Consider the following 18396-nt stretch of genomic DNA (forward strand, 5'->3'; position numbering starts at 1 on the left):
GTTACTCTGGTAGATGATTTTTCATCCTCTTAGATGTTCTTAATGGAGGTTGTTGTTCCTGAAGTCAGCATGTGGCCGATTACAGACCCAGGAGACCCAAACCTCTCTGATGAAATAATTACTTTCTTCCTTGTAGTATCCTGGATTTCTGGACCAGGTAATTGCTTTTCAATCGGAACAGGCATTCTCTTTTTTGCGGTATCATGGGAGTTCATATCAAGCAATTTCTCTTTTTTATTTAAATGTGTCCTGAATTTGTGGATGTTGGTCTGGCTTCAACAGAATCATATTCAGCTCATCTCCACTTTCTATAAGCAAATCTTTGCTCTCAATCTACCGATACATGAAGCATCACGTCATAGAGTCATTAGGGTCTACAGCATGGAAACAGGCCCTTTGGCCCAACTTATCCATGCCACCCAGTTTTCACAATTAAACTAGTCCCATTTGCCTGTGTTTGGTCCAAATCCTTCCATACCAATCTCATCTATGTACCTGTCTAAATGTTTCTTAAATGATGAAATTGTATTTGCTTCCACCACTAGCTGTGGCAGCCTATTCCAGACACTCACCACTCTCTAAGTGAAAAATATTGCCTTTCTGGAGACTTTTGTATTTCTCCCCTCTCACCTTATACCCTCTAGCTTTAGACTCCCCTATTATGGGGAAAAGCTGTTGGCTATATACCTTATCTATGCCTCTGATGATTTTCTATACCTCTATAAGGTCACCCCTCAGTCTCCTACACTCCAGGGAGTAAAGCCCCAACATATCCAACCTCTCCTTATAACTCCAACCTTCCAGTCCAGGTAGCACCCTAGTAAATCTTTTCTGTACTCTTTCTAATTTAATAATATTCTTTCTATATTATGGCGACCACAACTCTACGCAGTACTCCAAATGTGGCCTCACCAACGTCTTGCACAGTTGCAACAAGACATCTCAAATCCTATACTCAGTGTTCTGACCGATGAAACCAAGCATGCCGAAAGCCTTCTTCACCACCCCGTCTACCTGTGGGTCCATTTTCAAAGAGCTATGAACCTGTAGCCTTAGAGATAGTAGGAACTGCAGATGCTGGAGAATCTGAGATAACAAGGTGTAGAGCTGGATGAACACAGCAGGCCAAACAGCATCAGAGGAGCAGGAAGGCTGACGTTTCGGGCCTAGACCCTTCTTCAGAAACCTTCTTCTTTGATTGTGTATGTCCTGCCCTGGTTTGACCCACCAAAATGCAACACTTTGCATTTATATTTCAACTTGTTGATTAAGTTTGACATCTTCATTCACTACCCATGGTTGTCTTTATGGTGGTGAATGAGATATTTTCACATTCTCACTCATGTTACTGGAAGAATACTGCTCACTCGCCACGATTTTTGGACTGGCAATTCTGCTTTGGGAGACAACAAACCAAAATGTTCTGGTGATGTGTGATGAGGCAGGTTTAATGAATAATCTGAGACTGAATGATTCCTTCAGAAACAGTGACCATAACGTGGTAGAATTTAGCATTCTATTTGACAACAAGAAACATGAGTCCGAACCAACGGTGCTAAACCAAATTACAAAGGAGTAGAGACTGAATTGGCTGAAGTGGACAAGGGAAGGAATTTAGCAAAGAAAATGGTTGAAGCACAATTGCAGATGTTTAAGAAAATAGTTCATGACTCGCAAAGGGACATATCCCTGTGAGAAAGACTGATTCTAGGAAGGGGATATGTCAACTGTGTTTAACCAAGGACTATAAGGATCGCATCAAATTGAAAAAAAAACACAATTTGGCAACCATTAGTCATAACATAGTGGATTGGAAGTTTTAAAAACTAACAAAAGACAACCAAAGAAGAAGTAAAGATGGAGACAGTAAACGTTTAGGGTAAAGTAGCAAATAGGAACAGAGGAAGAGGAGTAGGCCATTCAGACCCTTGAGCCTGTTCTGTCATTTAATAAGATCATGGCTGATATGTAGCCTAACTCTGTATACCTGCCTTTAGCCCATATCCCTTAATACCTTTGCTTAACAAAAATTTATTATCTCAGATTTAAAATGAACAACTGATCTAACATCCACTGCCATTTGTGGAAGAAAGTTCCAAATCTCCTCCACCCTTTGTGTGCAGAAATACTTCCCAATATCTCTTCTGAATGGTCTAGCCCTAATTTTTAAATTATGTTCCCTAGTTCTAGAATCCCCAACCAGTAGTAATAGTTTTTCTTTGTCAACCTTGTCTTTTCCTGTTAATATCTTGAAAACTTTGATCAGGTCACCCCTTAACCTTCTAAATTCTACAGAATATTATGAAAATGGACAGTAAATATCTATAAAGAGCAAAACAGATTCCAAAGTGATTGTAGGCCCCTGAGAGAACACAGCTGGGAAAATAACAATGGGGAATCAGGAACTGGCAGAGTCATACAGCCATAGAGTCATACAGCATGAAAACAGACCCTTTCGTCCAACTAATCCACGGCAACTTTGTTCCCAAACTAAAATAGTCCCACCTGCCTGCATTCGGCCTTTATCCCTCCAAACCTTTCCTATTCATGTACTTACCCAAATGTCTCTAAAATGTTGTAGCTGTACCTACATCCAACACTTCTTCTGGCAGTCCATTCCATACAGGAACCACTCTCTGTGTAAAAAAAGTTGCCCCTCATGTCCTTTTTAAAACTTTCTCCTCTCATCTTAAAAATATGCCCCCTAGTTTTGAACTACCCCATCTTAGGAAAAAGACCTTTGCTATTCACTTTATCTATGCCCCTCATGATTTTATAAACCTCTGTAAGGTCACCCCTCAATCTCCTAAGCTCCAGTGAAAAAAGTCCTAGCCTATTCAGCCTATTTTTATAATTCAAACCCTCCATTCCCAGCAACATGCCTGGTAAATCTTTTCTGAACCCTCTCAAGCTTAATAATACCCTTCTTATAACAGGGTAACCAGAACTGCACACAATACTGTGCATCAATAAGATGAAGCAAGGGATGGCAGATGCTAGAAATCTGTAACAAAAACGGAAATTACTGGAGAAACTCAGCTGGTCTAGCAGCATCTGTGGAGAGAAAACACAGTTAATGCTTCCAGTCCAGTTCTGAAGAGGGGTCACTGGACACAAAACGTTAATTCTGCTTTGTCTCCAAAGTTTATATTTTGCATCAGTGTTCAGGGTGGACTATTAGTATTCCAAAAATGCTAAATACTCAAGAACAAAAGGAGGAAAAGGAAATTATTGCTACAAAAAAAGTACCAGGAAAGTGGGGTGCCAATCTCCCCATGTCTGTCATGTCTAGGGAAAATGTCAAGAACCACATAGGGCAGCTCCAAACTGACAGGTACTTGTCCTGGTACACATCAGACTTTTAAAGATGATGTGCCAATGAATTCTCGGATATCAACAGATAAGTGCATTATTCCAGGGATGGCATGTGGAAAGATGGGACAGAAATTGGAAGTAAGAGACTCCAAAAATTAGTTAATTAATGAGGCGAGCTTGGTAAGATACGATGAGAGTAATTGTTAAGCCTCACAGCTAGAACTCCTCCAAAAAACTGGATGCAACTTAGCCTTTGCCAAAATATGTAAGATTCAGTCCTTGGTGTTCTAGTTCATTGATTTTTTTTCTCAGATTATAGTCAGTCAGGCATTAACCATCGTTGCTTGGTTACCACCCTCAACAACAGTTAACGGGCTGACACAAAGAGAAAGAGAGCCAAATCTGTATCAACTAACAATTAACTTTGAGTTTAGTTAAAGCAGACATACCCAGACATGAAGCAGACATCTATGCGCATACCCATTGGGTTTCTCTGATGTTCCCTGGACAGTCACAGAAAAAAAGGCTGATACCCAAGAATACGAGTTCACGCTGGTCAGACAATCCTTTGGGTCCTCGATGTAGTCTCCACACTTCCAATGTTGGGTGTTCCACTTGGGATCTTGTTGCTCTCTGAAGTTTTCACTGGTTGCACGCTCAAAATCCTTCATTTCTATCTTTTTCCCTTAGCTTCCCAAACTGTGGCATCTTGCTTTCATTGGCTCTGGATCATCTGCCGAGCCTGCGTCCTTTTGTTATAGGCTCTGGCCCAAGGACACTGGTAGCATTACCTCATTTCTCTTCCACCAAATACAGATTTGTACCTTGTGTCATTTTCTTTGCTTTCCTCTGAATCAAGCTAGTTCTGGCTAGTTCCACCCAACACAAGCCAGTGGCTGGGGCTTGGGTTACTTCAGTTCACAAACTGCTGGTTTTATGTATGAGCTGCCCTTGGCTGACACCATCCTAGAGATTGAATTGGTCATACTTCACATTTGTGATGACTTGGGGAAAAGTGAGGATCAATGTCCAGTGCACTCTTTCCACCAGGACTGTGACAAGAGTTTGAGTCCAGGATCTTTAAACATGGACAGTGTGAAATTGGATAAGATTAATTGGTAAAGGATAAAAGGACAGAAATCAGATTTGATGCTGTATCGTAAGGTAGCATTTGGAGCAGCGAAAATATCCTCCAAATAAAGGAAATAGAGCTGACTCTTTTACAAGAATTAACAAAGTCAAAGGCCACAGAATTGGCAAAGAAAATAAAGATGAAATTTTCTGCAAAAACTAGGAAGGCAGAGATAATTAACATATTAGCACAGGGACTGGCACAAATACAAAAGAGATCAGGTACTCCAAGCAGTGAGTGTACGGACATAGTTATGATTGAGTTACAGTTAAGGCAGTTCCAGCTTGAAAAAGGATTGAGGCAGCTTGAGAGACAGAGAGAAAAGAAAAGAACATTGCATTTGAAAAGGACAGAGATGGAGATGAAAAGGTTTGAGCCTGACAGAAAAAGAGAAAGAAAAAGAGTGAGAATTCCTGAGATCAGAAAAGGAAAGTGTAAAGAGAATTTGAGAAGTTGGAACTTGAATTACATAAGGGAACAGAACAGAGGAAAGAAACAAAATATTGGTTTAGAAGACTACCGTTAGAAGAAACAAAAAGACTTAGATGTAGAAGATGGGGAACACCTTAGCCATAACTTAAAGACTAAGTCAAGAAATATTTAATTCTATTTGAACCCTACATGGGTTGTAGAATCATTCGCTATGCCATTTGAAAATGAAGCAAAACAATAAAATAGCTGACTACATTAAGTAGAGTACATTAAATGTATGCATCACTGTCAGAGGACCTTATGACACTAAAAAAAAATGCTATTCTGGGTCTGTATGAGTTTGTTCCTGAATTATACAGGCAAAAGTTTTGAAATTTAAGGAAGCTGTCTGGGCAAATCTACACTGAACTTGAAAGTGTAAAACAAAGTAATTTTGACCAGTGGATATGGACATTTGGAGTAAATACCATGTATGAAATCAGACTTTTAAAAGAATTTAAAAACTCACTACTTATTGTAATTGAAACTCCTGTTGAAGTCTAGAGCTAGCAGCTGCAAAGCAGGTAGCAAAAATGAACAATAATTATGAGCTGATATATAAAACTAAACCCATTTTCTGTCACCCCTGTAAACTCAAGATGGGTAGACAGTGGAAGAGTGGAAAGGAAGACAGGTAGCTATGGTCAAGAAGGGACATCTGGGACTGCACCAAGATCTCCTCTTCTGATCAGGAAGGAAGATACTGAGCATGGAAGTGAGAGCTGTAGGCTGAAGTATTTCCATTGTGACAAAGTGGGACCCTTTCATTCAGAATGCTACAAGTTGAATGGGAAACCCATGGCAGTTAATAGAGTTCATGACAATGAATCTGAGAAGAGAATTGACAAAGAATATGCAACAGCTCAAATTGTAGCTGTAGCTATAATCAGGAAACCGGAGGTAAAAACTACTATGAGTTCAGGTGAGGTGAATAAGTAAGATGAGAGGCATGAAATGTCTTTGTCAAAAGGGAAATAACCTTTTTTTCTTCAAATGATCCAGCTAAACCCAGAACTATCTTAAAGGATACAGGAGCTATGCAAACTGCTTTGCTGGAGAAGGTCTTAGTATTTTTTTTCCTTGAGGGAATGCATTGAAAGCTGAGGTCCGAGGTAACACGATAACTGGAGAGTGCACAACTGTTTATTTGTGAAAAGTGAACTTGGAAGGTGACTTGATGTCTGGGACAGTGGTAATGGAGTTGTTCAGAAATAACCTGTGGATGGAGTTGACTTATTTCTGGGTAATGATTTACTTGGAGTGAAAGTTATAGTTTCACCGATAAGCACAGAATGTCCAAGTGAGATTTAAGAGACAGAATGGTTATAGGAACAAATTCCAGGTATTTTCCCATCGTGTGTGGTAACGTAAGCAATAGCTAAACAAAGTCCATGAGCAGAGGTCAAAATGAGACCAAGAACAGATGTTAGAGTAACCAAACCTTTCTTTAAGGGAGGGGATAATTCATGAAGTATTTAGCATGTCTTCGTTAATTGAGGCTCGGGGAGCAGATCCAGAGTTAAACAAGTTAATACAACCAATTTGCTCTGGAGTTGAGATGAAAGGTGTTGTGGAATATCATTATGCTGGGTATGAAGTTCTAATGAGGAAGGGGAGACGCCCTTCACAGATCTGCAGGTGAGGAATGCATTGTTGTTTGATGGATATCATAAGGGGATATTGTGAGTAGCACATGGAATTCCTATGGCAGGATAGGTAGGAATACAGAAAACTCAAGCATTGAAAAACAGGCATTTTAGCTGGCTAGGACTTTATAAAGGTGTGGGCCAATGCTGTAAAACATGCCACACATGTCCGGTAGTAAGGAAATCTTAAAATGTTACCAAAACTTAATACGCACCACGTTTTGAAGAAAAAATACTTAAAATAAATGCAGCTCCCCAGTATTTCCTTACAGTTATAGATGGGATAATCTGATTTCTGGAAATTATTCCTTAAGGGGAATTACAGCGAAGATAATCAGGACTCTTGTTTTTCCTGATATATATTAATGATCTGGATCTTGGTGCACAGGGGACAATTTCAAATGTTTGCAGTTGACAGGAAACTTGGTAGAATTGAAAACTGTGAGGAACTCCAAAAGGACATTGACAAGTTAGTGGAGTGAGTGGATAAGTGACAGATGCAGAAAAGTGTGAGCTGATGCACTTTGGTAGGAACACCATTGAGAGACAATATATAATGGGGGACAATTCTAAAGGGAGCAGAGGGACCTGCGTGTATACGTGCATAGATCATTGTAGTTGTTAAGACAGGTGGAGAGAGCAGTTAATAAAGCATACAGTATTCTTGGCTTTTGTTTCAGTGAACTAGATGTTTTATTTGTTAATCAGGTATTGATGTACAAAGCATATCCTTCCATCACCATTTCCCCAGTGTGTGATAGAGGACCAATCTTATCACTCATTCCAAGATTCCTTTTTGCAAGAATCTGCTGTTTTGGTTTCACACTTTCAAATACATTAGCATCCCTCATGGCCTCAAATGCCTTCACAGATTCATATTTCCTCAAAAAGTCAGCAAATGCTTTCTTCCTGGTTCACCGACTACAAACCTGAAGATGCCAGCTGCTGTAAAAACTAAAGCAAATGCCACAGCCAAGTGAAACTGTAGATGTTTGGCCAACAGGCCTCTCATATAGGCTTGGCAATCACTGCAGAAGACATGGCTTATTCTCTCTTGTTCCATTGTGGGCCTTCTTGTTAGTGGAACCAGGCCTTCAGTCAGTGCAGAGGAGCCAAACCCCAATGAAGGACATAAAGTATAAGAGTGAAGAGGTGGTGTAGAACTTGTATGAGATTCTTGTTTGATCTCAGATGGATTATTGTGTACAGTTGTGGATGCTGCATTATAGGAAAAATGTGAATGCATTGGAGAGAATATAGAATCGATTTACAAGAATGGTTTGAGGAATGAGAAACTTCAGTTATGAGGACAGATTGAAGAGATTGTGAATGCTTTCCTTGGAGAGAAGAAGGCTGAGAGGAGATTTAATATAAGTTTTCAATATTATAAGTGGGGTTGGGTAGAGTGGATAGGCAAAATACCTGTTCCCACTCATAAAGGAACAAGAATCAGTGGGCATTGAATTAAAATGATGTGCAATAGAAGCATGGTGATGAGAGAGAAAACGTTTTTGGGCATAGCAAGATGTTAAGGTATGGAATGCATAGCTTGGAAATGTCAAGGAGGCAGATTCAATTAAGACATTCAAGTGGGTATTGGCTGATTACTTGGATGTAAAAGTGTGCCAAGGCATGGGGATAAAAATAAGAGATTGCCATTTGATCATGATGCTTGTTTGAAGTGCTGGTCAGTCATGACAGGTTGAATGATCTCCTACTGTGCCATAATAATTGTGTGTGATGCTATAATCCTGCCAAAATCAATTCAGATTTTTTATTCATTGCAGACTAGCAATGAAAAAATGGACTAAATTTCCAAATTAATGTCAAAAGTTTCAAGACACAATCAGTAATTTGGGTATAAAACATTTGAGGTCAACTGCTTATTATCCTCAAATACAGGGTGCTGTGGAGGGATACCGTCAGATTCTTAAGACAATGCTTAAGACATATTGTCACAGATACCTGCAAGATTGGGACAAAGGATTGAATTTTTGTTAATTGCTACCAGAGATTCCCCAAATTAATCCAATAGGTCTAATTGATCTATGGTCATGGGATAAGTGGTCCAATAAAATTGATCAGAGAAAGGTTTTTAAGGCAAAAAGAACAAATCGTCAATGTTGGCTTACATGTCCATGTTTCTAGACAGGCTCACGTGAACATGTACAGTAGCGCAGGAGCAATTAAAAACTCCACAGATGAAAGAATGTGCAGACAGGTCTGCTATATATAGCTAGAATGTTTCAAACAGAAGATGAAGTGTTAGTGTTATAAGGTGAACCTTTGAAAGTGAGATTTAGTGATCGATATAAGGTAATTAGGAGTGTGCATAAAGTGTCTTATGACAGATGTTCCAGATCACACAAAGAATAGCTTATGTCACATAAACATGTTAAAGCAATATCAATGTAGAGAAAAAAAGAACAAAAAGCAAGTTTGTTTTGTGGTAAGAGTAGTTGAAGATGGCAGAGACAGTAAGCAGTAAGGCAGAAGAAAAGTTAGACAGGTCAAAAGTGTACTTCCTACAATCCTACAATACTAAAAGATTGGGACAGTTGTACATTGTACTTTCATACTTCTGGGAAAGACAGCAGGAAGACTTAGTAAGTTTAGCTAGGAAATTGAAGGCAATCTATAGTGATACACTGGATAGAGTCATAGAGTTGTACAGCATAGAAGCAAACCCTTTGGTCCAACTCAGTAATGTTGACCAGATATCCTAATTTAATCTAATCTCATTTGCCAACATTTGGCCCATATCCCTCTTAACCCTTCGTATTCATGTACTAATTCAGATGCCTTTCAAGTGTTGTAATTGTACCAGCCTCCATCACTTCCTCTGGCAGCTCATTCCAAACATGCTCCACATTCTGATGAAAAAAATGTCCCGTAGGTCCCATTAAATCTTCCCCCTCTCAACTTAAACCTATGCCCCCTAGTCTTGGACTCCCCTACCCTGGGGAAAAGACCTTGGCTATTCATCCTATCCATGCCCCTCATGATTTTATAAACCTTTATAAGGTCACCCCTCAACCTCTGACACTCCAGGGAAAATAGTCCCAGTCTATTCAGCCACTCTCTATGGATCAAACCCTCCAATCCTGGCAACATCCTTGTAAATATTTTCTGAACCCTTTCAAGTTTAATAACAACTTTCCTATAGCAGGGAGACCAGAATTGAACGCAGTATTCCAAAAGTGGCCTAACCAATGTCCTGTACAGCCACAACATGACCTCCCAACTCCTATACTCTGTGGATGTAGGGGAATCATTACAGACAAAACAACATCCTTATCATTTAAACCCAAAAGAGAATGATCACGTGGAAATGGAGATTCAATACCTGCTTGAGAATAACTTGATAACCTAGTAAATGAACAGGCAACAGTAATATGGTCAGAAGAGTGTCAAACAGTTTTGGGAAGCTGAAGGCCAACCTAATGAATTGGTGTTGGTCACACTTGAATTTTGTAAATTTTTGAAAACGGCAATTGGCATTAATGACTTGAAGGTGGGTGTAGTCTTATTGTAAAATGATGTACCAAGAATAGGGAAACCTGTAGGGTACGTTACTAAGAAATTAATTAGAAGAAGTATTCTGCAGTGGAGAAGGAGACTTTGGGATTGATACTGGCACTTAAACATTGTGAAGTTTATGTCCACCATGACTAGAAAGAAGCACTAACATGCACTGACATTAATCCCTTTGCTTTTGTAGACTTAAGTTAAATCTCAACGTGCAAGACTATTTCAACAGAACTTACCAATTTGACCTTATAATATCAGATTGTTCACTTTGCTGGAATGGAGAATGTAATTACAGACACATTATCAAGAACATAAATGTACTGGAATAGGTTAATAATTTGAAAATAAAATAAGAAATTGTACAAACCCTGCAAAAAGAATGAATGAGATGATTTGATACAACTTTTTTTGTGTTTTATTTTTGCATTTAAAACTGGCATTTCACTATTCAAGAGTGGGGTATGTATGGACTATAGATATATTATAAACTGTAAAATAGAAGCTTGAATGACTTGAAGGATAGAAGAACTGTGTGGCATTCATTTGCTGGAACTGGACTTAATACTTTTGAGACACCATCACCACATGTCTTGACAAAATGTAGCTGACCGGCAAAAAAAGGTTTGCATTGGCTTAAGACAGTTTAGAAACAGTTGGAATACAGATTTCTAAAAGCCTGTAAGCAAGCCAAATACTTCTTGCTGTCTCTCTCTTTCTTTCTTTTTAATTGGAAATTAAATAGCAACCAATGGCATTGCAAAAGGAAAGATAACTTCTAATTCAAGTCAAGACCTAGGCCCAACTGGTTGATTATCGAGTTGAGGTTCACCAGTGTCAAAAAGAATATAACATGGTTGCCAAAAACGTAAATAAATTGGAGAAAGGTCATCTCTTCTACACTTTTGGTTTGAACTTGGAGCCACAGACATTGTGCCTTTTTGCATATTTCTTTTTTACCCATGATATTCCTAAGAAGTATGTTTATGTCATCTGTCTGTCCAACCTATATATAAATGAATATATATGTGTTTAGATTTAAAGTGGGTGTAGTTTAAGCTTGCATTGGTAATTAACAATCTGTTCTGTCACATGTTAGAGGATGATTTTGTTATAATAAATTTTTGGTTTCTTGTTCATTGATGAAGCCTGAAGTTTCTTTTATCTCAGTCAATGGTTACAGTTAAGCATTATTCATTCTGGAGATTAAATTAGTTACATTTTACACTTGTGATATTCTCTGCTAAGAATAGTGGAACATGATTTTCAGTGCACTATTCCAACTGGAATCTTGACACTTGCAATGCATATTTTGTTTAACTTATGACAGCCATGTCCAGACTGATGTTTACTGCACATTCAACTTTTCAATACGTAATGCAAGTTTTTTTTTTTAACAAAGACCAGCCAATAGTGGTCTCCACATAATCAAACAGTGGTGGATATTGTAGCATAAGCAGCATATTGTAATTGGCTTCCATTTTCTTCTAGGTGCTCTATCTCTGGTAGCTGGTGGTCTGATGCAACTGTTGCCTGAAACAAAGGGCACAAGATTACTAGAAACAGTCGACGATGTGGAAAATATTATGCGGTAACTACCAATGTGATCCTGAATGACGTCAGTTGCTTTGCTTCTTTTCAAACGGTGACACCAGATTCACGCTCTCTTCCACTTTTTACTTACAGGCTTTATAACCAAGATGAATACAAAGAGATGATCAATCTCAGCATTTCCACCTAGAGAATGGAAAGAAAACTATTACAGGAAGAAAGAGATCCTTGTCAAATCAAAATTCAATGAAACCTTACTTGTCTGTCTTTCTACAATCAATTGTCTTCATTCTGCTAGTACAGCTTTGTGCAAAAGACAAAGTTGAGTGAATAACTGATATCAATTGGAAGCCTATTATGCATTGTTGAATAATAAATTACAATTGCAAAATGGGTAGTAATAGATTGCCCATTATAACTGATATGATAACATTGATGAATATATGACCTTGCATCTATAACTTACTAATGGGAATAGGAAATTAAATTATCAGGATCAGGAACCTTTGATTTGAAGAAAGATCACTGGCTTTGAAATGTTAAGTCTGTTTTCTTTCTCCACCGATGCTGCCGGACCTGCTGAGTTTCTCCAGCAATTTCTGTTCTTGTTTCAGATTTTCAGTCTCTGCAGTTTTTTGTTTCATAACATTAAAAATTAAGTGTACTATAAAGGAAGGAATTGAATCATTTGAAAGCATTGAAATGGAATAAAACAAAACTAATATTAGAATTCTCCACATGTTAAAATTAAAAATGTGTTTAATTACCAAATATTGCACTTTCTAAAAATCTGTTTAAATTTTGGCACAGCATAAATTTGCACAGCAAAATACATAAGGACATAATGGAAAGTTGTTTCCAATTTTTCCTTGCTCAGGCAACAATGGAATCAGGGCCGAATGTAATGTAATACAGTAGTGTAAATAACTGCAGAATGCACCCATTACCATAGGCTAGAAATCCATTTGCTTGAAGCTCTGCTCAAAACACTGTCCACACCATCAGGTCAGTCCACGTAGCCAATTAAAAACAAACAGCATCACTCAGTGGAAGAATTACTCATTATTTGGCAATCCCGCTGCCTTGTGATGTCTTGATCCAGTCAAAAAGGAATTGTTATGAGTTATTCTGCGAGGGAGAATTTACATTTGCACATATGCCTGTCCATTTGTACAGGCACTTCACCTCAACAAAACTGACCAGTCCATCAAACCGTGGCTTTATTTGGTTGCATCTCAGCACAGGTTTCAAATACTCTGTAACACGTCCCAGGAATAAATCCTTCTTCATTCCTACTGCAGTCTTTCTGGTTAGATTAATTCTCAGTCAATCTGAGAACAGAGCATTGACCAGAGTAAGGCCGAATGTGAGGCAGTAGAAAAGTATGACTGCGTGCACATGAGAAAGATTGCATAGTCATGTCATACTGGAGAAAAAAGGATGATGGGAGATCTTCAGAGGCAAATGTTTTACGTAAACTAACAGTAATTTAAAGCGGTTAGTTCTGATAAAATTACTGCGCTCGCCTGAGTGCGGCTCTCACACTCAAGAATCTTGACACAATCCAAAACGAAGTGGCCCACTTCATTGACGTCCCTCTTAAACATGAACTCCTTCCATCACTGGTGTACAGGGGCAGCAGTGAATACCATCTGTAAGATACACGGCAGCAACACACCATGCTTCCAATCAGCATCATCCGAACCTGTGACCTCTACCACCTTGTGCCTAGTGTCACTTTGTGTTTTATGTTTCTTGAACCAGGATAGCGGACACATAGGAATGTCACCAGTTGCTGGGTTTGCATTTAAACCACACACCATCTACATCGCTGTTCCCTCACTGACCTACAGCGCATGGACTGCGGAAATTCAAGAAGGTGGCTCCTTCTCCAGGGTAAAAAGTGATGGGCAATAAGTGTTGGCCCAGCCAGTGATGTGGGGAAAAAGCGGCAGGTGAATGGGGAATATTGAATGGCTGCAAAAATGTGGAACGGGGCCCATGACGCTCGCTTGCTGCAAAACCTATTCATGAAATGATTGCTTCTTGCAGCTCACAGCTAAACAGACTTTTGAACAGTTGCAGACATCAGGATGGAGAGCAAGGTCACATGACGTCACCACGCACCAAATGCTAACTTGCAGTACTTAAAAGGGCAGGTATATTCTGACTGGAGCAGTTACTAGGAGTTGTTGGTCAGGAGAGTCTCACCCACAAAGCGGATTGGCTAATGGTGAAAAGGTGAATGCACTCCAAGGTTCTCAGATGCTGCACTAGAAGGCTAGGTGGAGGAGGTGAAGATGAGCAGAGATGTCTATATATCGGCTAGATCCACCAGGCAGACACTGAGAAGGCAATGGAGCTAGTAGTTCTTATAGAGTCATACAGCATGTAGACAGACTATTCAGCCCAAACAATCCACGCCAATCATAATCCCAAACTAAGCTAGTTCCACCTGCCTGCACTTGGCCCATGTACCTCCAAACATTTCCTTTTTGCGTGCTTATCTAGAATGTCCTTTAAATGTTATAACTGTATCCACATCCACGACTTCCTCTGGAAGTTCATTCCACACACAAACCACTCTTTGTGTAAAAAAAAGTTGCCCCTCTTGTCTTTTTAAAGTCTTTCTCCTCTCACCGTAAAAATATGCCCCTAGTTTTGAAACCTCCCACCCTCAAGAAAAGACACCTGCCATTCACCTTATCTATAGCCCTTATGATTTTACAAACCTCTATAAGGTCACCCCTCAACTTCCTACGCTCAAAGTCAGCAAAGTAACCACAACATCCCCTCATGATCACTAGACAAAGGCAAATTTCGACACGCACCCTGTTGAATTCTTCAGGTTTCCTCTAGGCAATCCTGGCAGGGAATGTATTGCTTCAACAACCCATTGCTCTGCTCAATCATTGTTCATGTGGACGCTGGGCACTCATTACATGCAATTTGCCCATTTGTGTGTGGCTTGTGCCTCAGAGGCATCAGCCAGAGGGTCACCTAGTTACCCACCAGCCACTCTTCTGTGTTTTTCACAGCAGCTCCCATGCAGAGGGCACAGCAGCAGACTGCCACAAAAGGAGGGCATTTTGACTGTTGTGTTGTCCTGCAATGATGTGTCATATCCAGTCACCCACTATCTGGACGTTGAGAGAAAGGAAACCCTTGTGCTTCTAATTCTGCCAACTGTGCATTGACCTGTGAGACCTGTCAGTTCACCCTGCACCATCAGGGAATCAGCAATCCTCAGGAAGCCTTACTCTCACACCACCTGCCTCTCCCTGCCAAGAGGAAGATGCAGCAAATCTCATCTACTTAAGCCTGGAAGGAGTCAGATGCACAACTTGCATCACGACAGTTCCCTTCACAGCCAATGGCAATGCTATTATTACCCTCTTCAGGGGCAAAAAGTTCAGGTTGCAGCAGATGGTAAATGTTCAGTGTGCATCTGCTTAGTGAGACCGATACAACTGTCTGAGCTGAGGTTGAAGAAGGGGACATGGTTCCTGATGACTCTGGGGGCTAAGGTGAGCTGCTAGCTGTGTCCTTCTCCTCCTCCCTCTTCCAGCAACTCATTCTTTTCTGTGAGACCTCTCTGCCACTTTTTGTTTCCATGTCAATCATAGAATCACAGAATACCTACAGTGTGGAAGCAGAACATTCAGCCCATTCATCCCACCCAGGCCCACCCCTCTAACCTATCTTTGCAACCCTGCATTTCCCATGGCTAATCCACCTAACTTGCACATCTTTGGACTGTGGAAGGAAACCGGACCACCCAAAGGAAACCCACACAGACACGGGGAGAATGTGCAAACTCCACACAAACAGTCGCCCGAGGGTGGAATTGCACCTGGGTCAAACGTAGTGCGCAGAACAGAATAACAGGTGCCGCACTTACATGCTGTAAATGAGACTCTCAAACAGTAGAGGATAGTTTCAATCAATTTTTTCATTTTTTTCAAAATGTACTTTGTTCATAAAGTACATAAAAATACAGTATGAAAAGCATTGACTTGAATGTTGCAGAAATGCAGTAAAATTCAACTTGTCTCCATCACAGTATGTCCACTCTTACATGTACCAATATGATTGTAATCATCTTTATTCTCACAACATGTATTCCCTGTCAGTATACAGCCGAAAGGCAAAACATTTGAAATTGAAAACTACAGAGAGTACAAAAGAAATGAAGTTTTCTCCACGCATTATGTTCTACTGTGAATTGCCTCAATGCATTTTAAATATTTATTTGGTAGTGCAGAATGTGAGAATTTCTGAAAAAAAGACACATTTTTTCAAAGTTTTGGCAAACATCTGTACCTCAGGTTGTGGGTGAGGTTGTTGACTTCCTCACTGAGCTGGTTTGTTCTCGTTCAGACGTTTCATCACCATATGAGGTAACATCAACAGTGGAGCCTCCTATAAAGCGGTGTTATTCTACTCTGCCTGGAATTTATACTGTCCGGTCCGTTGTGGTGAGTACTGTCATTTCCAGTTTTGATCTGTGTGGGTTTGTATATGGGGTCCAATTCTATGTGTTTGTTGATTGCATCACAGATGGAGAACCATGCCTCTAGGAATTCCTGTGCCTTTCTATATTTGGCTTGTGCTACTGTGGTTACCTTGTCCCAGTTAAACCGATGGCCTTCATTGTCTGAATGTACCGATATTAAGGAAAGTTTGTCGTGCTATTTTGCTGCTAGCTGATGTTCATGTATTCTGATGGCGAGTTTCCTTCCTGTCTGTCCGATGTAAAGTTTGTGGCAGTCGTTGCATGGTGTTTTGTAAACCACGTTGCTTCTGCATGTTGTGGGAATGGGGTCTTTAATCGTTGTTCTGCATGTTATAGGAATGGGGTAGACCGGCTGTGGACTTGTGTGCCACCATGATTCCTAGTGGTCTTAGGAGTCTTGGCGTCAGTTCTGATATGTTCCTCATGTAGGGTAGTGTGGCCAGTGTGTTAGGGCGTACTGTGTCCTCTTATTGTCTATTTAGTAAGAAAGTCAACAACCTTGCCTTTACTATTTCTCATCTCCACTCAAACTGACTCTACGTCCTGATTCCCAGAACTAAAATCATCTCTCTCCATGGTACAAAATGATTCTTAATTAATAAAGTTACCCCTCCACCTTATCTAAATTTCCCTAATGTCACAAATCTTTGAATATTCTGGTCCTTGTCTTGACCATCTTCTAGACATATATACCTCTATAATGGTTATCAGATTAAATATATTTATTTCTATTTGCACTGTCATTTCATTTATTTTGTTATGAATGCTACATGCGTTGATATGCATAGCAGTTAGTTTGGTCTTTTTTCTGATTTTGTGATCCCTAACATTCTTTATTGTTGCATTCTTAGGTTTCTGCAATCTGTCCCTTCCCATCATATTCTAGCTGCTATTTTCATTATTGCTGCCTTGCTTCCTTAACCTATCTTCACCATTTAATTTTCAGGATCCTCACAAACTTGATCCCTTGATCCCTCTATTTAATTTATCGGTATTGTTACGACAAGCCGCTGGGTGAGGCTCCCTAAATTTTTACGATTCTAGATGAGATACCCCAAACTGTTAAACTCTTCGGTGAGGAGGGGTGAACTGTCTTGGATCACAGCGTGTATCCAAACGGTTCCTCTCAGATTCAGGTAAATATAATCAAGAGAAGGCTCAACAATAGCAATTTTCTTAAATATGAATGTTTATTAAGCAATAATAAATGATTATAGTGGTCATAACAAATGGAAAAGAAAAGAGAAAGAGAAGCAACAAGTCTCACACATTTCTAGAAAAAGCAACAAGTTCTTCTGCTTGTCGGGATCTCTCAATCGATGGCTGGCCTGGAGGCTTAGGTTCGTTCCTGGCACTGTTTGTGATTCTGAGCCGAAGTGAAATCCAACAGCAGCAGCAGCTTGGAATAAAACTCTCTCTGTCTCTCTTACACAGTGTGACAAACAGCCAGCGTAAAGAAAGCAGATACAGCAAGACAAAACTGCTGGCTGGTACAGACAACATAGGATGGGCAAACAAGTGCAGGTCTCATCTTCAGCTTGTAAAGGAATGTACACAGGACTCATTTAAGGTCATGCAGCTTGTTAAGTATTATTCTAAACTCTCCCAGCCTATTTGCCCATCCTGTACAATCCATTTTCTTATGTAGCCGTCGAATATCATCATTAACTTTTAGCCCTTCGCCCCATCCTATACATTCCATCCCGATGATATTTGACAGCGCATGTTACAGTTGCAAACCCAGACACAAATCAACGATAGCTGTGCAAGTACATATAATTAGTGTATGTAGCCTGCACTAGAAGATTAAAACCACAATGAAAATACCTAGCATCAATACAAAGAGTACAACAATAGGGTGTATCATCAAATTAATGATTGCAGTTGCTTTTGGGGACCGACGCTTAAACATGTATATCCCACCCCTGATGTACAGTCAAGGTCGTGATGGAACCACCAAATCGTGCCACTTGTTTGAGGTGACCAGAATATCGTCTGCGTTCTTTTTCAATTAATCTACTTGCATAATTTTCTCTAAAATTCAGTATATTCCACATTCAGATTCCTTAATTTGTGTTCTGTTTTTATCCTCCAGTTCCCTATCCGCAGACCACCTCACCCAATAACTGTAAAATAACATCATATATATGTTTGCCTCTTTGTTAATTGTATGAATGATTGTATCATTGAGTGGTAACAACTTCCAAATGCAGGTACCCCCTTTTGAAATACAATAT

At 39.8% G+C, this 18396-nt stretch overlaps 1 protein-coding gene across 2 annotated transcripts in view; it reads left to right on the plus strand.

The window, feature by feature from the left end:
* Nucleotides 1-12414, plus strand: part of LOC109910577 (solute carrier family 22 member 3-like) — a 32795-nt gene extending 20381 nt beyond the window's left edge. For both annotated transcript variants that reach the window (XR_007262883.1, XM_020509791.2), the window contains exons 10-11: nt 11584-11683; nt 11779-12414. Coding sequence is in view for 1 of the 2 variants with exons in the window: in XM_020509791.2 (XP_020365380.1) it covers nt 11584-11683; nt 11779-11833 (155 nt within the window). In the remaining variant the exon portion in view is untranslated. The remainder of the gene's footprint in view (nt 1-11583; nt 11684-11778) is intronic.
* Nucleotides 12415-18396: the final 5982 nt, after the last annotated feature.

This window comes from Rhincodon typus, chromosome 9, assembly GCF_021869965.1.
Source record: "Rhincodon typus isolate 14 chromosome 9, sRhiTyp1.1, whole genome shotgun sequence".
Taxonomy (NCBI): Eukaryota; Metazoa; Chordata; class Chondrichthyes; order Orectolobiformes; family Rhincodontidae; genus Rhincodon; species Rhincodon typus.